At 38.9% G+C, this 24,802-nt stretch overlaps 1 protein-coding gene across 4 annotated transcripts in view; it reads left to right on the plus strand.

The window, feature by feature from the left end:
• The first annotated feature begins 1,558 nt into the window (after nt 1–1,558).
• Nucleotides 1,559–24,802, plus strand: part of LOC137251326 (putative fatty acyl-CoA reductase CG5065) — a 30,916-nt gene continuing 7,672 nt past the window's right edge. Inside the window, exons 1-8 of one of the 4 annotated variants that reach the window (XM_067785694.1) lie at nt 1,559–1,692; nt 9,210–9,270; nt 22,016–22,301; nt 22,837–22,987; nt 23,075–23,160; nt 23,284–23,393; nt 23,551–23,746; nt 23,822–23,999. In XM_067785694.1, coding sequence (XP_067641795.1) covers nt 9,216–9,270; nt 22,016–22,301; nt 22,837–22,987; nt 23,075–23,160; nt 23,284–23,393; nt 23,551–23,746; nt 23,822–23,999 — 1,062 coding nt within the window. In that variant the 5' untranslated portion in view covers nt 1,559–1,692; nt 9,210–9,215. Of the gene's footprint in view, nt 1,693–3,369; nt 3,505–9,209; nt 9,271–21,267; nt 21,876–22,015; nt 22,302–22,836; nt 22,988–23,074; nt 23,161–23,283; nt 23,394–23,550; nt 23,747–23,821; nt 24,000–24,802 lie in introns of those variants that run through there. The other 3 variants (XM_067785695.1, XM_067785697.1, XM_067785696.1) reach the window with 3 other exon arrangements.

A 24,802-nucleotide genomic window follows, 5' to 3' on the forward strand; every position in this document is an offset into this window, starting at 1 on the left:
GAAGCAGGGATTTTCATTTTCAAATACGAAATCCAGGGATTGGCAAAGATATTAGTGTCTTAATACACACATACTGCAGAGGAGTTAAAACCACACAAGTACATACATATGTATTCTCTCTCTATTCCGATGTTTTTATACTCAGCGTGCTTTGCACACAGAGTATATTAACTTTGATTAGATAACGGTTGGTTGTACAGGTATAAAGGAATCGAGATAGATATAGACTTCCATATATCATCAGTACCGAAAAAAAATTTGATTGAGCCATGTCCGTCCGTCCGTCCGTTAGCACGATAGCTTGAGTAAATATTGAGATATCTTCACCAAATTTGGTACACTAGCTTATCTGGACCCACAATAGATTGGTGTTGAAAATGAGCGAAATCGGATGATAACCACGCCCACTTTTTAAATATATATATTATTGAAAACACAAAAAACCTGATAATTTTGTAAATAATACACCTAGAATGTTGAAATTTGACATGTGGACTGATATTGAGACTCTTGATAAAAATTTGGAAAAATTTTTTAAGATGGGCGTGGCACTTATGGTAAAATCAATTTTACAAATATTATTAATCATAAATCGAAAATCGTTAAACCCATCGTAACAAAATTCGGCAGAGAGGTTGCCTTTACTATAAGGAATGATTTGAAGAAAAATTAACGAAATCGGTTAAAGACCACGCCCACTTTTATGTAACAGATTTTTAAAAGGGTCATGGACGAATAAAATAAGCTATATCTTTGCAAAAAAGAGCTTTATATCAATGGTATTTCATTTCCCAAGTGGATTAATAACAGTAAATAGGAAAAAGTTCAAATTTAAAAAATGGGCGTGGCACCGCCCCTTTTATGACTAAGCAATTTTCTATGTTCCGGGAGCCATAACTCGAAGAAAAATTAACGGATCGTAATAAAATTGGGTACACAGATTTTCCCTATAGCAGGAAATATTTCTAAGAAAAATGGACAAGATCGTTAAAGACCACGCCCACTTTTATATGAAAGATTTTTGATAGGGTCTTAGACGAAAATAATAAGCTATATCTTAGCGAGAAATAGCTTTGTATCAATAGAATTTTACTTTCTAAATTGAATTATAACATTAAATTGGAAAACACTAAAATTTTTGAAAATGGGTGTGGCATATTCTCCTTATAGCCGAAAATATTTCTAGTAAAAATGGACGGGATCGGTTGAAGACCACGGCAACTTAGATATAAAACAAGTTTTATAGGCTCGTATACTAGAATAATAAGCTATAACGTAGCAAAAAATAGTTTTGAATCAATGATATTTCACTTACCAAGTTTTTTTGTAAGAGGAAATTGGGAGATATTTTTTTTTTTAAACGGTGCCACGTGTTATGTAGAAAAGTAATTTATCTGAAATGAAATGTACAATTGAATCTCACGCTGAGTATATAATGTTCGGTTACACCCGAACTTAGACACCTTTACTTGTTTTGTTAGCTTAAAATTTTAATATATGAAATATATGGAAATAAGGAAGGAAACACATTTTATTTTTGCGTTTAGAAGCCACATAAGCTACATTGACTGTAACTTACGGTCAGTTTGAGTTTGTCGACGACAAAGTGAACATTAAATTAAAAAAATCTAATTGTTATTTAAGTGTACAATTTTGTTTGAAGGATTTATCGCCATCCAAAGGATTCTAGATGTAAGAAATTAAGAAAGCAGTGCCTTTTTTAGTGAATATGCAGAAAGTTGGTAGAGATGTTTTAGATAGATACGTTGACAAGCTCTAAATGTGTTTAACCGTTCTCTAGTTCTGCTCTTACTTTTTCTTCTAAACTGTGTGTAACGTTACGATAACTCAAAAGATATATTAAAAATAATCATCAGGGTTGTGTAAAAATAAATTGCTACGGCTTTTACTAAAAAATTCGAATCGATTTAAAGTCTACCTAGCACGATTTGGTCTTTGGTGTTCTAGTTCAATCTTGACATTTTTTAAGAAGAACAGCTTTTCAGAAAGAGTTTGAGATATTTTCCCTAATTCGATAACTGAAACAAGCTAACTAGTTTTTTTAGTGATCCAATAAGTATAGATGGTTATCTTATGCCAATTTCACACAGAGGTTTAATGAAATAATTAGTCATGATTTCTACATTAAATCCCTAATTGAACTCAATCTTACATACAATATACAAATTCTTAATTATCTCATCATTGCTTTATTGAATGCCTAATCGAGTGAAAAATCCAGTCGGTTTTGCTTGGTGCTTCGAATTTTATTGTCAATGTAACAAATGACAATCAAAAGTAAATTATTTTCAATAATTTACGAAAAATAGAAAAACACAAAAAATACAAAAATTTCAATAATTTACGAAAAATAGAAAAATACGAAAAAATACAAAATTTAATTTTCGCTGCATTTGCTGCAAAAGACAATACGGCTTTTTCGAAAATAACTAACTATTTGGTTAGGTGGAACATCTATGGGTAGTTGCGCATGCATTTTATTTTCATTAGCCGTGTTTTTTTTTTTTACATCTATAGACGTTTACGCTTAAACTTTATATGGACTGCTAAGCGCCAAACTTTAAATACACCTCTGAAATTGCTGCGCATAAAATTTGTTCTACTAAATTTCAATACGCATTATACTCAGATGAATTGAAATATGTGTCTATGTTTCACCTCAACACTAATTCTATGTTTCACCTCTAAAAATTGTGTTTATCCACTATTCATCGCAACCGATTCAGCTATATGGCCAAAACACCAGAGGTTTGTGTCTCCGATTTTAGGTACACCCTGTTCTGTAGCTAGTTATTTAACCACTGCCGCTAGATGGGTCTCCTAAGCATTATCTAAGCGAGGATAAGCGTTTTTTTTACGTGCAAACGTAAACGTATACGCGTGTAAAAAAACACGGCTATAATATTTATAGTTAAGAAGGAAACGGCTGCAATCCATTTTAACTATTTTTTGTAAAAACGAAATATTTGTTTGAGGCTGCTGACAGATGTTCGCTTAATGAAGCAAACGGCCCTGTGTGAAAAGGGAAACTTAATTATTGCATTAAATAGAATTGTGATTCGATTAAGTTTCTGTGTGAAAACGGTACTACAGAATTCCATTATATTGGATGCGCTTCCTGCTCATTCGCTATGACTTCCGGTTGCTTGCATCTACATAAGTGTTTGCTGTTGATAGCCAAAAATTAGCCCTGTTTAAACCTTTCCAATTTAGTTTTTCCTTAATCTGGAAGTCCTGCGCCTTTAGATTTTCGCCTCCTTGTTCGCGCAGTCAGCGCACCGTGAGCAACATGGACTTTGAAACAACCCCGGAAAGAGCAGTGTCTGTACTCCAAAGGTGAGGTTACATCGACTGCCTGCTTTGAAGCAAGTGCTCGCTAATAACAGTGGAAACAATTTACAATGAAAAATATGTAGAATTCTCCAATTAAACCACCTTTTTCGATGAAGACAACTGCAACGCTTGGAGGACTATGATTTTAGGGTAAGTAACTGGAATGTGTGAAGCCTTCGTGAGACTGACAAAACGTCTCTTTAAGAAATGGGAGATTCGTTCGCTGCTGGTATCAAAATCAATCAAGTCTATAGATATTAAAATATTTAACATAAGCTTACAAAGGTTGATACAATAACTAAGTATTTGACGTTAATTCGAATGTACATCGATAATGAGTGCCTGACGTTGAACGAACAAAATATGCAAGTTCACGTTGAAGTCATTTATGAAAGCGACAAAGTCCGCATGAATATATACATATGTTCATTAGGGTGTTTGACCCGATTATATCAATGCGGCTTTTTCAAATTTTTTTTAATGTGGTAAATTTATTTTAGTTGTGTTAATTGTCTAAATTGTGGCATCGCAACCCGGGGAAGAGGAAATCGCTCTCAGCGATGATTCGCACGTGAATGGCGATGAAATTGTGCAGTCAGTGCTCTCGGTAAAGGAGCGGTCTACTAGCCCGGATAAAGAACTACAAAATAGGGAGCTTAAGAGAACCCTTTCAAAATATCGGGCAGAATTAATAACTATGCAGCGCTTTGGCCCAGTGGAGTGGTCCGTGAGACAGTGGAATAATTCGATGACACTTCCCTGACGAAAACTTTTCTGCGAGCAACCCTAAAATTTGTAACCGTATCGAAGACGAAGAAGCCCCGAGAGGCAAGAGATAGCGATCGGCTGAATCTGACAACCCTGCTTTTAAGAGGCAGTCCCAGAACCAGGAGGCGAACTAGCCGGAATGACCGGAACCAAACCCTAAAATCTGCCAAGCAGAGCAAAGAGGGAAATATAAGTACTGAAAAGCCATGTACCTCAAAAGCTGCCATACAAGAAGAGGAAGGCAATAATGGCTTGAGAAACAAAGACACAAATGTATATTTATAGTTAAGAAGACACCAGCTTACTCCCTGACTGTGGCACTACTAGATTGCAGACAGGGGCGGATACAGGTCTCCAGATGAGGGGGGGGAGATCATGGCCGAAAGCTCAAAATCCATTTTTGCCACGGAAGTCAGTAATATAAATTAATGATTAACTTCAGAACACCATTTTGGCATAATTACAAATAAACGTATCGAATTTATCTTTAAGCACTCAAATTAGCTCAACTAATTGAAAGAATTCGAACAAAAAACAATCAAGAAATGATTTTATACAGCTCAAAGGTAGAAGCTAGTTCTTTCTGATAAGAGAGTTTCACTTGTGGCTTTAACTAAGTGGAGTTATTTTGAATCTATATCTATTGCAGCAATCAAAAAAGGAAAAAAAGAGATGCATAATTTGACTTCAGACCCCATTCTTGGAAACGAATGAACTTTTGTTTACAACGAATGAACTTTTGTTTACAATTGAATGAACAGACAGCTGATTTCGAGCCCCATTCCTGGAAACGAATTGAGAGAGAATAAAAGTTTCGTATCAGGTCATCAGTGGCTCTGATATTGCATAAATGAAACGACATATTAGGTGTGTTCCGGAACTTTTATAAAAAAAAATGAAGTTGGTTGGTGATATGAAGAATTTGTTTATGTTTTGCAAGGTCACCATGATTCAACTATTTTATTCACAAACCATGGCATATCTGCGGCAATAAGCAGAAAAAGCAAAACTCACTTATTTATTATTTACCTTTTTTCGCTAGACAAGCAGACAAAAGAAGATAAGAAATATTTCATACAATCTCAATTTTACGGAAATCTAAAAAATGCATTTCAATTTCTGGCAAATTAAGCACGCCCAATATTTATTCAGGTAGGTCGGGGGGGCGCGATGGGGCGATCCCCCCCCCCCCCCCCCCCCCTGTATCCGCCATTGATTGCTGACGGGGTCAAAGGCGCAGTGGCAGAGGTGCGCAAGCAAATCAATGGTGGTGAGAACCGTAAGAAATACCACAATATGTTAAAAGCGGGAGAGGTAGTAAAGACCCTCGAGGACTTGGAAGTAGCAGAAACAGACAAGGGTATAGGCAAAGATGTTGGAAGTGGACAAACTGCTCAATGAAGTTGCGAGTCTGCCAAAGACGCTTCGAGTAGGGGAGGGAGAAACTGAGCTCCACACTCTGAAAAAAAGGAAACATGCATTAGGTGAGCTGAAGGCCGGATAATTTGGAGAGAGACAAACAGCTCAATGGAGCTGCGAGTCGTACAGATAAAACTACAACACAGGAAAGTTTGTGGATTCAGAGTTTGTTACGCAAAGACGGAAAGCAGGGTTAGAGTTGCAGTCATGGTAAGGAAACGCCTATACTCGTGTTTGCTATCTAACTTCAGAACCGATGATCCTCTTTTTTGTTGTATACTACAGAGTAGTTTACAGGTGACCAACAGCGATGTGATTTATATTAAATTGAGTTCTGAGTAGGATATATCGGGGAATAAATGGACGGTTTTTGACAAAGTCATCCTTTTCAGATCATGCATATATCAACTTCAGAATCTCCCTAAATAGGGTAGTGAAGGAGGAAACCTTTAGAAACCGTAGGGCACCGGACTGGTACAAATTTCAGAAATGTGTATCAGGAAAACTGGGGCAGCCTAAAGAGGAGTGCAATAAATTCTTATAAAAGGCGTTGACAGCTGCGTGCAACAGAGCTTGTCCTCTGAAAAGATTCAAGGGGAAAGCAAAGCCTCCATGATGGAGTAAGGAATTGAGTCTTCTTAGAGGGTAGGTAAAAGATATTTTTAAGCTGGCAAAAGTTGCGGAGAGCGAGAATTACTGGGACGAATACAGAGATCTGTTGAGGAAATCAACAATTAAAAGCGGGTTTCTTGAAAGCATCTCTCTGCCGACAAATAATACTCCAGCGAAAGAGTGAGACTGAGGAAAGTACTTTCTCAGGGAGATGCAGGCCAGGGACTGATAAAAAAGGACGTCTGGGAATTGTCACACAGTAGTGAAGATTCCCATGACGATGCCGATAAGTTATGTAACCACATCTTCAATCCTTATACGAAGCGAGAGGTACCAGGATTGGTGACAAATACCAAAATTGAATGGCAATAAAAAGTTTTGCCATGCTCAAATCGCAGGGCCAGATGGGATATTCCCTGCAATGTTGCAGATGGCCGGTGGAACGATTACAGAATGGCTTAGAACAATCTTTGAGGGTTGCATAAAACTGAACCACGTCCCGCAATGTTGGAGAACGGCTCGAGTAGTATTCATACCGAAAGCGGGAAAAGCCAGTCATCTGCTCAATATCCTAGAGTGATTAATAGATGTGTATATAAAATAATTCAAATATGAACGAAGAATTATTCTCTGCAGCACAATACGCTGGAACACCAGGATTTTACCCTAGGTCCCATCATGAACAGTCTCAGCTCGATTTAAGTTCATCCAGCTTTAGCAAATTGGATCGGCTTCATGTTAAGTGCAGAATGATCAAATTGCAATGAAATCTATGCGAGGCAACAAAATATTATTTAAAAAAATTATATTTAGGAAAGATTTTGCTTATATGTATGTATTTAAAGAAATCGACGTTTTGGCCATTTTAGACCTTCAACGGCAACCGGTACTATATACTGGAGTGATTCGGGGTTTTTGACAGGACCAATGGCTGACATTTTAACGTAACGCTTCGCAAATTCTAGTGGATCGTTCAAAATATTTCACGAGTAGCTCCTTACGGAGGAACTGCTCTTAGTTCACTTACTCCATAGAGGCTTCAAACCTAACCGCGGTCCCAGGGATTGGTACTGCTGCATCTGCCGAAAAAATCCAGACCACCAGTCGCTACTGCGTCTCCTCTAACTCACACCGTGGGCCAGCACTGAACCTATAGGACTGCGACTTCGAATTCATACTTTTGTCGACGTCACTTTTCTAGAAGCTCTAGGTGTAGGTCCGAACACTTTCGGACGGATGTTTTTGTGGCGCTACGCTGCCGAGCTATATAGCCCACAAGAGAACATGCGAATCGCCATAGAAACACCTTGCAACGTTAGGGAGTAACTGTTCGGCCCAGAATCCACCCTCGAAATCATAAGCTGTCTAAGTGGATATATTTGTAGTTTATGCTTTTCTACTAGCTAACTCTTGCAATGTTTCACCAGCCCTGTGGAAGGGGTTCAGTAACTCCATTTGGTATATCTGTCTCCTATGCTCGGTTCCGTGGCACCTCTCTAGAGCACCCATCAATGCTTTATAACAGTTCCGTTTGCCCTCTGGAATGTTCTGTAAGATCGCAGCTGCAGGCCCTTTCAATGCCATGAACAGTGCAGCAACTTTGTCTTTCGCATTCCAGTTGTTAACTGCGGACGTCTTCTCAAATTGAAGCTTAAATACCTGGAACGGAACAGAACCGTCAAAGGATGGTGTTTTACCTTTGGATTACTCGCTGATACTGCTGGGCAATTTAGTTGCAACTGCTCCATACCAATTTTTGAATCATCGACTTTTGCCTGAAATTGAGCCATTTTTGCATCCTGCGCTTCCAGTTTTGATGATACCCTTGCTTCATATGCTTCTAACTGCGAAGACATTTGCGCCACCTGCAATGATAAGCGCTCCTCCTGTGCTTCAAATTTGGATGCCATATATGTCTTCTATTCCTCCAGTTGAGATATTATATTTGTCTTTTGTTCTTCCATCTTGGATGTTAAACGTGTGCCCTGTACTTCGAGCTGTGCTGACATATAGGTTGATATTTGTGACGAAATTTGCTTCAGCACTGCTAGTATCGCGTTATTGTCTACACTTGCCAATGGATTCGGAGTCTGTATCTTCTCCGCCATTTTAGTTGCCGACTCTTCCAAATCAGGATGAAAAGTGTGTTCATCAACATCGATTCTTGCAGATTCCATAGCTTCCCGTAGTCGTGATTGTAGCTCGGATTTGTTGCCAGTTGTATTCAATCCGCCCCAGGCAAAGCAACATCAAAATTTTAGAAAGTAGGTTTTTCAATTATAAGAAAATTTGTCTAAGCTGGGTTGCCCCTTGGTAGTGTTTGGCAAGCACTCCGCGTGTATTTCTGCCAAGCTCTCAGTGAAAACTCACCTGCTTTGCAGATGCAGTTCGGAGTCGGCATAAAACAAATAGGTCCCGTCTCTCCAATTTGTAGAAAAAATTAAAAGGAGCACGACGAAAATTGGAAGAGAAGGTCGGCCTAAAAACCTTTCCTCCCGGTGAGAGCCATGGCTCCTGGATCAGCGCCACATCGAACGAACCCTCCTCAAGGTTTAGGAGGAGTTCGCTCGACGCCACTGTATTGTGTTGAATTGGGCTGTTTTCGCCCTCCTCACCTTCGTTTCGACGTCTACGTCCTTTTATTGCCCTTTGCGTTAAAGGCTTTCGCGATCTCTTTAACCCTCCCCCCCCCCCCCCTGCGCTTCTTGAAAATTACGATTGATATCCACGGGACTTCTTTTCGCGAGGCGTAAATGCTGTGCTGGGTGTTCCTCTGTGCCACTCGCAGCACCATTTGCCTGTTGATCCTCTCTAACACCTTCGTGGTGACGTCTGAGTCCTCCACTCGCCCCTATGCTCTACGGCTTTTGAAGTCCTTTTCGACTTAGCCTACCTCTAGCGTGTTAGGATTGTTATCCGTGGGACTTCTTTTCCTTTTCTCGCTTTTTTGCTGTGATTACTAAGACAACTTATCTTCAAAAAGGGCTTTACAGTTGACACTCGACAGTCGTGTTGGTGTAAAATAAGTAATTCATATTTATAATATTTATTTTCAGATAATTATGTTAATCTCAGAGTTTTTCGAAAAGCAGGAAATTTTTATTACCGGTGGTTCAGGTAAGTTGTGATCATACATGTAATACCAAAAGAAAATTTATTTAGATGATGAAGTCCAAAACTTGTTTAGCAAGGTAGAATATCTCGCAAAGAAAAAGAAAACTGGAGAATACTTTTTGGTGCTACTAAACTAAATTTGAAAAAGGGCTGTTATACATACATATATGACTCTACTTTATTTTGTCTTGGATTCCAAGCTAAAAAAACTGATGAAACTTTATCGGAGCTTCAAAATATAAAACAATTTGTACCATGAGAAATCGAGACCACTATCCCCCCAAAATTTATGAGTTTGACTTGTTTTTGTTTATGTTTTAAATCTCATTGTTTCATCAACATTCTAACAATAAAAACAATGCAAATAACACGGGAAAATTAATTCGGTCTGTGATGGTCATAAGAAAGTTGATCTTAGTTGTGTTTTTATGCACAAAATTTTCAAACTAAAAACAAAATTTTCATTTTCAGAAAAAATAAAGAAAAAACCGTCGAATGTCAAAAAAATCTATCGAAATACAAACTGGCTCATTTGTTTTTAATGCACTAGGTTGTATTTTTTCCCCCTGTTTTGGGAATTGAATCTTCCAATTCTAATTGGTGGCAAGAGGACTTTTACATTGCCTCTTAAAGCGCCAGGTTAACAAATGTATAAGGGTAATATACTTGCAACATTAAGACGTGCCTAAGCACATAACACATGTCGCAAAGTAAAAACCCGTAGCACAAAGATTTTTTCCTTAAGTTTCAATATGTGACTTATTGCCATGTGTTTTTCATGATTTGTAATTCTAATCGTAAATTATAATTTTAGTGTCTGTATTTCTGTGATTCGCTCTGTTCATGAATTTTTATATGCATGTAGTATATAGTAGCTTTAAATTACATCTGGCTATTTCTTCTCTTTTTTAATTTTGTTTGGGGATTCGAATCTTTCAATTCCAGTGGTTCTCAGGTGATCTTTGTTGTCTCATGACCAGTTTGAGACAGTCTACTCCGATCGTAGTAGATAGTTATGTATGATAGACAAATAAATTGTGAATGCCGAACTTGTCAGAATAAGGGAGAACGCTAACGGGATGGGTACACTTGAATATTCATTTCATCATGGTATTTTTTGGTATTTCGTTAGTTTTGGTAATAAGCAAAGTATATTTTTAATAAGCTTTTTCAGAAAAAAAAGCATTTTTTGAAAATTTTGATCAAAAAATATTTAAATATCATACCCCAAGATGATTAAAAAAGTTGAAATTTAAAAGCATTTTCTGTTCGAAAATTAACCCTTACAGGACCATAAGTAAACTAATAGTAAATTTTGTTATATAACTGCTTTATTTAGTTAATATGGAGGCAAAACTGATAATAAATAATAAAAAGTTAAAATACAGTACTTAGTTTTTTTTGGAATTCAATGGGAAATATATTTCCCTATGGGCGTGAATGGGAATACAAATTTAATAAAGCAACTTCATTTTCTTTTGTGATTATTTGTTCAATAGTGGAAAAAAAATTCATAAAAACACAAAAATTTGAGTCCATACATAAGTCATGTGTGATATTCGGCAAAGCAGTTTCTTTTGGTGGTAAAGCAGAGGTGTACGTTGCAATTCTTTTCTTAGCGCAATTTGCACTTCTCTTCATATTTTCTGCTTTTTGCATATTTTGATGTGGTAAATTCCGTTTTACACCCAGCCTGGTTTTTTCTTTGGTTACTGTCGTTGGCCTTGAGCGCTGTCGACAAGTAAATAGATTTATAAGGCTCCGAGCAATGTTTTGCCGAAATGCTAAGCTGGTCAAGAGCGACCCTTCACAGCAGTTTCCTGAATGAAGCTTTGCGTAAATTGTATATGAGTTGTTCAGAGCTATGTCCATAATATCGAAAAATAAACGCAAATAATATTTTATTTTTACTTTGCGGTCGACCTCATAACAGACCTTTCTCTGGTCCATCAAATCAACGCCGCCCATACATTTATGGTACCACATAACCATCTCTGGGCAGGTAACACTAATCCTTTCTGCCGATCCGGCCTTCCTCCTCTTTACCTCACTTGTTTCGACCGGTGAAATAAAATTTGACAACATATGTACGGATTTTGTGTCCATCAATTTGATAAACGATATTCCCTGAAAGCTGTCAGAATAGATTTCTCCTCTCATCATATTTTTGTCCAATGGCAAAGTTTTTGGTACGTTTTTCCTGTTTACTCTCACAGTGCCACAAGCTCTTATGTTCTTTTGTTTTAATTTAAATTGCAAGTCAGGAGAATTAAAAAAATTGTCAAAATATACTTCACAACCAAGACCATTTAGCTGCTGTGATAACTTCAAAATAACGGAATCTCCCAACCCTACTTCGGTATTTGTTTTCCTGCCCATATATAGATCGAATTCGAAGAGATAGCCTGTGGTCGCCTCAGTCCTGCACCACATTTTAAATCCCCATCTTATGGGTGTTTTTTTTTACGTATTGCTTCATCACGCCATGGCCTTTGAACGTATTCATATGCTCATCTATTGATTGTTGCTTTGAATTATTAATGGCCTTTTGAAAGCAATCATTAAAATGTTCGGTTATAAGTCTAACTTTATACGCTCTATCACTAAACTGCGACTGAATATCATTGTTACTGAAATGCAAGTTTTGGCGTATTTGTTCAAACCTTGTTCTTGGCATAACATTAGCCATAAAAGGAACCCCCATGTCTTCGTCAGTGGACCAATAACTTCTAAACTTCGGTAACACGTGGTAGCTCATGACGAAGTTCATACCTAAAAAAGCCTTAATTTCTGAACCATCAGTACTGAATACCCTTCCCCCTTGCTCGACATATCTGATACTTTCTGGAACCAGTATTTTCTGAACTCACGAATCTAACCTTGTAATTTCCATAAAAATATCAAACGGAGTTACATTTTGCTGTAGGGAATACATTTATGCGACCGAACTCATAATCGCTTTCTTCAAAGGTACTGGGCACATATAAGTTCTTTCTCCATCGGAAAATGGGAACGTGGTATTCAGAAGTCGTTATTATAGTTTCTTCTGAGCGACCTCCATGCTGCTCTTCTTTAGCATTTGCAATTTCAACTATATCAACACCGTCGTCAACATCCTGACCAATAAATGCTTGGTCTTCTTCATCTAATACCAACTCATCTTCTCCATCGCTATTGTCAGCCATTAGTATTTCCATAATCTCGATTTCTTTAAGGTGAAATTCTCTGACCCTTTTTGCAGACATTTCAGCTGTAATTAGTGCGAACGAATAAATAAACACGAATTTATAATCAGTAAAATTGAATTCAAATATTCCACTTGTGGTCTACAGGGAAAAATGTTTCCCTAACGAAAATTTTACATTTTTATATGCTTTTACACGAATAATAAGATAAATTTGACTAGATCTTAGTTCTATACTTACCAATTAACAAAACAATAGAGATTAAATACAAAAAAACGATTAAATTGCGATAAATTGTACGGAGCACACTCTTCGAAAATTCGTTGACTTTATTCGCGTTTTTGACTGGCCATAATCGTAGTACGTTTAAAACATTATGGGGGAATACCCGTTCTTTGTTGATGCTCATTCACAAAAAAAAATTTTCCATAAAATACTGTACCGAAATCCACCAATTTTTTCTTGGAAAAAGTGTTTCCCCTAGACGTGAAAGGGTTAACGTATCGTCGGGAGAAAAATGTACCATAAATGTGATTATTCTTGAATAATCGTTTATGATTCCTATTTCGAAACGCTTTTTATTAATATTTGATATCATTGTAAAATTGAGCTTTTCACAGTCATTTTCTGATCATATTCGTGAATATATTTCAATCGTTTTGGTTGATATTTTTGAATCATTTTTGAATGCCATTATAATGCATTTATTCTTCATATCTTATTCAAAATAGGATACTACATAATAATTCTATTTCATCAGGAGAAGAAATCATGCGAAAGTGAGCTATTCGAACCACAGCTAACTCGCAAACAAACTTGACCGATATACACCTGCGACTACAACACCCAACATCAGCATTATCCTCTGCATCTTAAAATACGGATACGATATGGGATGTTGAAGCCGTATCCAGGTATGTGAAGATAGTTTCACTTACCTGGGATTAAAATAGCTCACAACCTATGTATTGTCCAATCATTATGTATTTTCTGGGAAACTGAAGGGGAGAAATGGTTGGGGAAATCTTCGGTCACGAGCAGCATTACATTATTTTTTGTCTTGAAGAATATCTTTTGCATAAATAATAAAATTTTTATATATTTTTTTTTATCTTCATGTTTGAAAAAATATGTGAATGTGAACAAAATAAATTTTTTAATGAAAATTAAAATTTCAACAAGTATAAAATTCATTATTCAGTCAACAAATATATTGTAACGAACTTACTTGCAAATCCTCTTATTTGCCCTTCTGCTAAGTTCGAATATTGAATAATGGAAAAATGGCCTTTGTTAAAGTACTTCACAATAACACTTATACTTTGCAACTAGCTTGCTTAACAACCAAACTGATTGTTAGCTCAAATGAAACTGACTTCTCGCTTCTACTGTTGCCGCTCTTTTATACTGTCCGATTTCCTTGTTGCATATTGCTAGGCTTTTCTAATTCCAGAACTTACTAGTTAGTTATAAATTTCCCAGCTACAACTACAGATGTACAATTTTTATAGCGTCTCTCATACCCCATGCGCTTGTATGTGTGAGCGACACTTCCACAATTACAATTGCATACCTTTAAGAGCACCTCAGATAAGATATCTGCATGTGTCTGTGCGTTGCCTCTCCGCTGCGTGTACGTGTATGTGTAGACATAATGATTGAATTATTGATGTGAATTCACGTCAGTGTTTCTAATATTCGTAACACTGCCCTCCACCTAATACTGTTTTCACACAGAAACTTAATGATCTCATTTCACCTTCTAATGAAATCGTAAATTTTTTGCTTTCACACAGAAGTAACTGCTCGATTAGTATGAAGGATGAAATGTCAAGCGAATAAAATGTCAATGCTACATGAAAGACAATCATGGTGGAACGATACAGGGTGGCAGCATGGTGACATACCTACATACATAAATAAGAATTCCATGTACTTTGTTTTTGTAAATTCGCAGGACAAATGTCAAAATCGTACTGCGCCGGAAGTTGATGTATCAAATCAAATAAAAAAAGGTTATAGTCAGCAGTTCGATGCGGCCACCTGGTATCGTTCCGCCATGCAGACAATGACATTTACTTTGACAAATGACATTTTTAAGCACTGAACACACCAAAAACTAAGAAACTGAACGCTCCCAACAGAGTTGCATTGTGCTTTTGACTTCATTGGGCATTCGATTAGCTACTAATGAAATAATTATAGATTCGAATTTTGTAGGGAAGATTGAGCTCAATAAGCGTCTTAATGTAGAAAACTGCCTTTATTATTCAATAAGCCGTCTGTGTGAAAACAGTATTAGTCTGATCGTCCCGATCAGACAAATCTCCCGATCTAAACGCCACTAGCATCTCCAAATGTACCACTCTTCTACTCCGTGGTTTCCCAATGGTTTGTATGAGGTAGATGGTATCACTGATCTTCTTCACAACTTTGTACGGGCCTTCCCAACTGCACCGAATCTTGGATGGAACACCTTTCCGCCGGTGAGGGTTGTATAACAGTACCAAATCTTGTTTGGCCAATGAACCACTTCGTAGAGCTTGCACTTGACGGATTGGCTTTGCATCATCAGTATCGTCTTGACGTTTCACAACAGTAGTGCGCGCTGGCTTGAAACCACCCTTGCATTCTTTCTGAAAAATTCTTTCAGTCGTTTTAGTGCGTCCGTTAGGGCTTTTCAATGCCAGTGTTTCTCTCACAGGTACCTTCGGTTTTGATTTGTTTGGTCCATTTGTTCCATCAACCTTTGCTCGATCTACTTTCCTTGACTTTCGTGGTCTCTGTCGAATCTCCTCCACTAGCACTCGCTTACTGCTGAACCCTTTTTCCAAACTGAAGTTAAGTGGCACATCCTGGTTCTTATACTGCATAATCCTTCTCTGCATATCGATCCTGATGTCATAGTCAACTAAGAAATCCACTGCCAATATGACTTCATCAACGAGCTCTGCCACAACGAATTTGTGTAGAACCATGACCTCCCCAATTAAGACTTCACATACCACTTCTCCCTGGACTTGGTTATACTCGCCAGTAATCGCACGCAATCTTGCTCCAGGTAATGGCTTTACTCTCCTGTTGACCTAATCTGATCGGATCAAGGAATGAGATGCGCCCGTATCGACAGTCAGTACACGTTCTTTGCCATCCACATTTCCTCTGACGTTAAGACTATTCGATTTTTTTCCAATTTGCGAGACAGATATCACAGGACATTCAACAGCTGGAGCTAGCTCTCGATTTTTACATCTTGCACGCTATTGCTCATCTCCTCCCGTTTTGCGTTTACGGCCACCCAAGTTGGAACTACCAGGACCGGTGCTGCAATGACGTGCAATGTGACTTGGGTTACCGCACTTGAAACACTTCATAACGCCGGCATTTTTCTGTTGTAACCCCTTAAGTGCTTCCAAAATTGTGTATACCCAATCTGGCCTTTCTGCTTCCACGCGATGAGCTTTGTATACGGGCTTATTCAAAAGTGACCCTATTTCCTGAGTCAGTGCATGGGATACCGTTTCTGCAAATGTGGGTTTTGGGTTTGCATATGTCGCTCGCTTCGTTTCTACGTCCCGTATGCCATTTATAAAACTCTGGATTTTTACCCTCTCAGTGTACTCCACGGGTGCGTCCGCATTTGCCAAATGAGCCAACCTTTCAACATCCGAAGCAAACTCCTGTAATGTCTCATTTGCTTTTTGGTAACGGTTTTGCAACTCAATTTGGTATATCTGTTTTCTATGCTCGCTTCCATAACGTCTCTCGACAGCGGCCATCAATGCTTCATAGTTGTTCCGCTCTCCTTCGGGAATCGTCTGTAGGATTTCGGCTGCTGGCCCCTTCAATGCTACGAATAGAGCAGCCACTTTATCTTCAGCATTCCAGTTGTTCACTGCTGACGTCTTCTCAAATTGAATCTTGAATACCTCGAAAGGAACAGAGCCGTCAAAAGATGGAGTTTTTACCTTCGGATTGCTCGCTGGAACAGCTGGGCGATTTAGTTGTAACTGTTGCATAAGACCTTTCAACGCTTCTATCTCGGCATCAATTTTGTCCTCGAGTTGTAAAATTTTTGCATCCTGCTCTTCCAGTTTCGCAAAGAGCTGCGATGATACCTGATACCTTCCAGCTGAGATGACATTTATGTCTTCTGTTCTTCCAATTGAGATAACATTTGCGACGCCATGTCATGTGTCATGTGGTGACACATTGCAAGCGGGGCATACATTTTGTATGTCGGGGTTGATTCTGGATAGGTAAGAGTTTAACCTGTTACAGTATCCAGAACGAAGTTGAGCAAGAGTGACACGCGTTTCCCTGGGGAGTATGCGTTCCTCTTCCGCGATCCCGGCATAAAGGTCCGAAGCCTGTTTATGGAGTTCACCAAGGACCTGCTTGTGTTTTTTCACTTCATACGGCTGGGTTCTCAGGTGCCGTATTTCCTCAAAATGTTTACGGAGATTACTCCTTAAGCCCCTGGGCGGTGCTGGTTCATCAATCAGATGTCTGTTGGGATGCCCAGGTTTCTGGGTATTTAACAGGAACTGTTTGGTCAGCATCTCATTTCTCTCCTTGATGGGGAGTATTCTCGCCTCATTATGCAGATGGTGTTCTGGGGACATAAGAAGACAGCCCGTGGCGATTCTGAGAGCAGTATTTTGGCAGGCCTGTAGTTTCTTCCAGTGGGTAATTTTTAGGCTTGGCGACCATATGGGTGACGCATAGCACGTAATCGGCTTTCTAATTGCTTTGTATGTAGTTATGAGCGTTTCTTTATCTTTTCCCCAGGTATTGCCAGCGAGGGATTTGAGGATTTTTTACGGCTCTGAATTCTCGGAACAATTGCGGCTGCGTGTTCACCAAAATGTAGATCCTGATCAAACGTCACACCCAAGAGTTTGGGGTGTAGGACAGTCGGTAGCGTAGTGCCATCGACGTGGATGTTCAAAATGGTCGACATTTGGGACGTCCATGTTGTAAATAAGGTCGCCGAAGATTTAGTCGGTGATAATGCCAGGTTTCGCGAGGCGAAAAAACTGGAGAGATCAGGGAGGTAGGCGTTTATTTTATTGCATAGCGCATCGATCTTTCGGCCTGGGCCTGTGGCCATTATTGTGCAGTCATCGGCGTAGGAAACGATTGTGATTCCTTCCGGTGGTGAAGGTAGCTTAGATATGTAGAAATTAAACAAAAGTGGGGATAGGACACCACCCTGTGGCACCCCTTGTTTAATTCTCTTTGGTTTTGATGTTTCGTTTCTAAATTGCACCGATGCTTGCCGACCACCCAGATAATTTGCGGTCCACCTTTTAAGACATGGGGGAAGGGTAGACCCTTCCATACTTGCAGTAACGAGCCATGGTTGACCGTATCAAAAGCTTTTGATAGGTCTAGCGCTACGAGTACTGTTCTATGGTGGGGGTATTGATTTAAACCGCAATTTATCTGGGTGCTAATGGCATTTAGCGTGGTGGTAGTGCTATGGAGTTTTCTGAAGCCATGCTGATGAGGGGCTAGCTGCAAATTTGCTTGGAAATAAGGGAGCAAAATGGCTTCAAGAGTCTTTGCCACTGGCGATAGGAGAGATATCGGACGATACGACTCACCTATGTTAGCTGGTTTCCCAGGCTTTAGTAGCGGGACCACCTTGGCCATTTTCCATTTCTCGGGTATGACAAAGGTTGAAAGAGACAGGTTGAAGACATGCGCTAAATATTTGAAACCTTCTTTCCCTAGGCTTTTAAGCATCGGCATGGCTATGCCGTGGTGGACCAAAGTTTACCCACACCGGTAGAGAGGTTACAACCTCTTAGGTGCTCCTCCCATTTCGCCCGCTTATGTTCATCCACAGGCAATCTGATGCGTTGGTTTATATCCCTTATTTGGGGGTCGTCTGGATCAAGCTGTCTTATAAGGTCACGTTCTCTCGCTAAGTTTGCGGCCTCCGCCGGGAGGTGGGCCGGATTTCGGGAATTCTCCCGGCGGGAATGAAACGTGCCGAGGCGGATTCAATGACCTTACGGAATGTACTCTCCCCTTGGCGGGCATCAGTCGGGATAGGGAGGGCAGCAAAGCGGTTGTCTGTAAAGGATTTATATTCTTCCCACTTTCCTTTTTTGAAGTTTATGAATGTGCGTTTTTCAGTGACGATGAAGTCGGCGGTACGCTCGAGCGAAATAAGTATGGGTAGGTGGTCGGATGCCAATGTTACCATCGGCTGCCAGTTGACGCAGTTTACGAGTTCTGCGCTCACGATTGAGATATCTGGCGAGCTGTGACAGCTTCCTACCATACGTGTGGGGGCGTCTCCGTTTATTGTGCAGAACGTCGTTTCTTCTATTTGATCCGCCAACATCTCACCCCTACTGTCCGCCCGCAAGTTTGAATGCCATAGATCATGATGGGCATTGAAATCGCCTAAGATAATGCGATTGTTGCCAGTGAGTAAGGCCCTGATATTAGGGCGGTATCCACTGGGGCAACAGGTGGCAGAAGAGATGTAGATGTTGATGATTTCTAGGTTTGCATCGCCTGACCGGACAGATAGGCCTTGACGTTCTAAGACATTGTCCCTGCGGTCGATGCCAGGATCAAATATATAATACTGCACAGAGCGGTGTATGATAAACGCGAGGCCGCCTCCATTTCCGCCCTCGCGGTCTTTCCTGTGGACATTATACCCAGAGCAGGTCTGCAATGCAGATCTTGCTGTGAGTTTAGTCTCTTGAATCGCAGCAATGCGGATGTTGAGCCGCTTCATGAAATCGAATATCTCCGTAATGTTCCCAGTTAGTCCATTACAGTTGAACTGCAGAATTCTGAAGTGCATAAGGGGAGACGCCGCCACTCTGGGGGTAAGTGACAGGTGACTACGCCTGGGTTGTGGAAGGCCAGGACGCAATTGCTGTTGTGGCCCTGCGATTGGGCGTCCTTGGGCAAGCATTGGGGTACCCGGTTGATTTAGGTTTGCGACCTGGCAACATGGCGCGATGAAACCCGTCGGGGGGTTGCCGTCGCGGACACCAGAACATCTAGGAAAGTGGCACAACCCAAGGCAGGAGCTGCATTGGGCGGATGTCGCAAACCTATATATTCTGTGCTGGCAGACGGTGCAAACGGAGGTAGGGACTAAGAGTCTGTTTCCCTGACCTGCACGATTGCTGCCGGAAAAGAGGGGGGAAAAGACGGGTGCAGGGGCCGATGCTCAGCATTGCTACCAACTCTACTACGAAGGTAGTAGTTATGAGTGGTATCAGCTGTTTGAGTTGTTGGCGCCGTGGGGCGCGAGCAGCAGCGGGTACTTGTTGTGGCTTGCTGAGCAGCGGGGCTGCTGGAAGGTAGTGGGGGGGAGGGGGGGGGCGCTTAAGCGTAGACTACGGGACGCCCCTGGGCGTGAACAGCAAGGAGCCACAAAAGATTTATAAAGGGTTTTGGGATCAAGCCCAGAACAACCTGTCCGATGCAAGCCTCCCTTGCACGAGACACACTGAACAGAGTATGGCCGTCCTAAAAAAATTCTTTTCCGGCAGATGCAGCAAAACCATTTCTCAGGACCGGGGTCAGGAGACGGACTCGGATTGGATTCGATGCCTTCCCGGAGTAAGAGAGTATGGAGCAGTCCTGCTGCAAGGAGCTGCTGGGAGGATGACAATTTGTGGGAGGAACGAAACAAATTAAATGGGGTCACACTGAAATGACAGTACTTGGTCGGGAAAAATCTCGAGTCGCTCCGGTACATAGAACCGACTGCCTTGGGAAGCGATGAAAGACATACTCCTCAGCATTGATGATTCCTGCAAATATCATAGCTGCACTTAGTCGTTTTTGTAGCTGGGATTTATCGCCAAAAGTAGCCAATCCACTGAATTCCAACTCCTCCTTCAGTTGCTGGATCATCAATTCAATCAACTTTGCCATGTCCAAGTTGTATTCCCAATTTTCGGAATTTATTCAACAATTCCTCTTCTGACACCAATTGTAACGAATTTACTTGCAAATCCTCTTATTTGCCCTTCTGATAAGTTCGAATCACTAAACTGTTGAATAAATAACTCCAATATTGAATAATGGAAAAATGGCCTTTATTAAAGTACTTCACAATAACACTTATACTTTGCAACTAGCTTGCTTATCAACCAAACTGATTGATAGCTCAAATTAAACTGACTTCTCGCTTCTACTGTTGCCGCTCTTTTATACTGTCCGATTTCCTTGTTGTATATTTCTAGGCTTTTCTAATTCCAGAACTTACTAGTTAGTTATAAATTTCTCAGCTACAACTACAGATGTACAATTTTTATAGCTTCTCTCATACCCCATGCGCTTGTATGTGTGAGCGACACTTCCACAATTACAATTGCATACCTTTAGGAGCACCTCAGAAAAGATATCTGCATGTGTCTGTGCGTTGCCTCTCCGCTGCGTGTACGTGTATGTGTAGACACAATGATTGAATTATTGATGTGAATTCACGTCACTGCCCAGCATCCGCTTAGAGATGGCAGTACACCTTAGTGTTTCTAATATTGAAAAACGATTATAAATTTTGGATCACCTAAAGTAAACACATTTGATTCAAATATAATTCCAAAATGTGATTGAAAAACTATATTCAGTTTTTGATCATCAAAGGTAAGCATATTGGATTATTCTTTTTGTTGGTTTTTATGAAATATTAAAATTTAGTCATTAAAGGACTTCAAAAATGATTCCAAAAAGTGATCGAAAAATGCTTTTTAGTTATTCATCATCAAAACTATTCATATTTGATTATTTTTTTTGTTTAATTGTAAGATAACTCATTATTTAGTCAGAAAGAGTAATCAAATTGTATTGATATGTGGGGAAATTCAAAATTGAATCACCTAAATGCTGCGTGGGTCATATAACACAGCAGGTTTACTTCAAATTACTTTTAAAAACTTTTCTAGAAATGTCTATTGGGATAGTTTACACACTTGCACCAGTACTGAAACCATATTAGGAGGGAGGGCGACAAAAAATATAAGAGAAAATAAAGTAGTGTCATATAGGTATTATTCAAATTGCAGCGGCTGAAAACCTAACAATTTACAAACTTCTTGTTGTTTTCTTGGAATGAATAAAATCCTAGTTGAAGTATTTTAGCTTCATTCTAACAAAGGGAGGGAGAAATGCGATGATTTCGCCTCGTTATCCTAAATCTTACGATTACGTTAAGATCTTGACTAAAATCTTCTTCGACACTTGCTTGACTCGCAAATAGCTCGAATACTTTTTTCGACATGACGCCAATTGGAAACTCCAGGGGATCGTAGATAGTTCTCCACATTGTGTTTCTCAACAGGAGAGGACCTCGTCCTTCTACCTCCATAGGAAGGTTCCAATTCGAATGACGTATAGGGTGGAGCATCTTCGGGTGGGTACGATAAGCCAGTAGTAGTAAGTAGAGCTCGACTTTCGTTTGTAAAGAAATGACTTTATCTTTCCTGTGCCTACTCTAATTCAGGACTTATGGGGTCAAGTCTCAAGATGTTCGAAATCGCGGTATAATTGAAATTTTAACTTACTTTATTTCATAGGATTTATTGGAAAAGGTTTAATTGAGAAAATTCTTCGCTCATGCCCAAATGTTGCAGCCATTTACGTTTTGATGCGTCCGAAAAAGGGCAAAAGTATAGACGAACGTTTATGTCATATTTTGAAGTCGAAACTATTTGATAGATTGAGGGATGAACAGCCAGAAAACTTTCAAAAAGTGCATGCCATTGCAGGCGATTGTAGCGAACTAGGACTCGGTATCAGTGAAGCCGATCTGAAGCGATTGCAAAATGTTAATATAATTTATCACTCAGCGGCCAGTGTGCGGTAAGTAAAGTGCAACTACATATACACTAGTGATGTCTCTTCTTTAAGGTTATTTCACTGCAAAATCTGGTAAAAGGAAAGAAGGGACATATCTTTTATGTAAGAAAAGTTATTTGGAGTATAATAGTAAGGTGTCAACTTATAATGACAATTTTTTGTTTCATGATCTTAATCAATGTGTAAAAATTACAAAATCAAAAACGTTTTAGAGGAGCATTTCGTTAAGTTCGGGTAATGCTTGAGAAGGGCTAGAGAAAATAAAATTTCTAAATTTGAGAGCCAGAGAAAATTTCATATTTTCAATGTGCCTTTTAGTTTGAGAACGTTATTAACAACTTTTTGAAAGCAAATATTTCAGATTTGAGAAAAACGTTAGATCTCAAATGCGTCTCAAATTGAGATTGAAGGGAAATGTTTATTGGGGTTTGTACTATGAAGGCAAAGTTAGACGACGAGAGAGTAAGTTAAGGGTAAATAAAGATGCCTGGGCAAGACAAAAATTGAAATTTGTGGCTTTAAATTTAAATATTTGTAGATTTGATGATGATTTGCGCGATGCAATACTGATGAATACACGCGGCACTTATGAGCTTATCAAAATTGCGGAGACCATAAAAAATCTTAAGGTTTTCATGCATGTATCCACCACATACTGTTATCCCAATAGACATGTTGTCGAAGAAAAGGTATAAATTCTTTATTTTCTATAAGAAATATTGTACATATATGTACATTGCACATACATTGGAATTTTATCAATAACTTTATTTTAGATTTATCCATCTTATGCCGATTGGCGTACAACTATTAAGCTGGCAGAGACATACGATATGGAATCACTGAATATTTTAAATTTAAAGTAAGTGGTAACTTAGAAAAACAATATTAAGGGTGTTTCAATAAGGGAGTATCGTGCTGTTTAAATAATAAACTGGCTGTCAAAAATTGTGCAACCATATTGAAACCCTATAAAATATTTTAGATACAGTGATTTCCAGCCAAATACGTACACATTTACGAAAAGTTTATCTGAGCAAATTATTGCCGAATACAAGGATCGTTTGCCTGTCGTTATTTTTCGGCCATCTATAGGTAAGAAACCTGAAGCAGTTCATTAAGTCTGAATTTTTTAATACCAAGAATGTCCTTGTTCCATGTCTCTCGTAATTTGTGCTATTAATATTGAGGACGTCAGAAAACTTTTAAATTACTTGATTTTTATTTTTGTATTTATGAATAATTTCTGCAGTCGTTTCATCGATTGAAGAACCCGTACCTGGTTGGGTAGATAATTTCAATGGCCCCATTGGCATGTTAGTCGCATGTGGTATTGGTATTTTCCGTACAAGCTGCGCCGAACCAAATATTATATCGGATTTTGTGCCGGTAGATGTTGTTGTCCGTGCTATGCTGATTGCAACCTATCGTAAGGCTACTGAAGAAAGGTAATAATTATATATGCAAAGGTCTACTATATTTAAAGATTGCCACATGAGTTGTCATTTTAATTTCATTTACAGCGACCAAGAAAATAATGAATTGGAGGTGATTAACTGTGCAGCTTCGAAAATTTGCCCAATAACGACCGGTGAGGTTATCGAAATCGGAAAGAGAGTTATTAAGGAAACACCATTTGAAAAGACGTTATGGGTACCAGATGGAAGCATAACGCGTTGTCCAGTATGGAATTTCATAAGGGTATGTAAAAACTAACATTTACATTCACCAAACTTAAATTAAAACTTTAGCATATTTAAAAACCAAAACTTTAATCGAAATCGTTTGAAAACGTTTCATATTACCAACCGAAATCTAAAGCCAAAAACATATATAAGTGCATAATTGCTCCGCACCTGGATTTTAAACACTAATTTACAGTACGTAAAACACATATGTCGCTACATGACATGTTCAAAAAAATAAGTTAAGGTGTCTAAGTTCGGGTGTAACCAAACATTATATGTGACCCGGCCTAGGAAAAGTTAGCTTATAACAAAAAAAAAATTATGCAAAAGATAAACTACGAAGAAATGCATTGTTTATCTTTAACAGCTGTTTCTTTTTTGAGTCATAAGCCACCTTTTCATAGGCCGGGTCACATATTCTCAGCGTAAGCTTCAATTGTACATTTTATTTCGGATAAATTACTTTTCTACATAACACGTGGCACCGCCCGTTTAAAAAAAATGTCTCCCCATTTCCTCTTACAATAAAACTTGATAAGTGAAATATCATTTTTCATTTCATTTCATTTATTAAAAGAAATATATATTAGTACAATAAGATCATGTGTGATCTTTTATAGTACAACAGACATTAAATAACAGGATAATAATAAAACATTCAAGTTTTAAATTTAACACATTAACCTAACATATTTAAGGTATATAAAATAATATATGATGGAAACCAAAACAGATTTATAACAGAATATGCTCACTACAATTCATAAAGAAAAAAAAGAAAAGTTTAACGTTAGCAAATATTCGCTCCCAACGCTT

The sequence above is a fragment of the Eurosta solidaginis genome, chromosome 4 (genome assembly GCF_040869045.1).
Source record: "Eurosta solidaginis isolate ZX-2024a chromosome 4, ASM4086904v1, whole genome shotgun sequence".
Classification (NCBI taxonomy): Eukaryota; Metazoa; Arthropoda; class Insecta; order Diptera; family Tephritidae; genus Eurosta; species Eurosta solidaginis.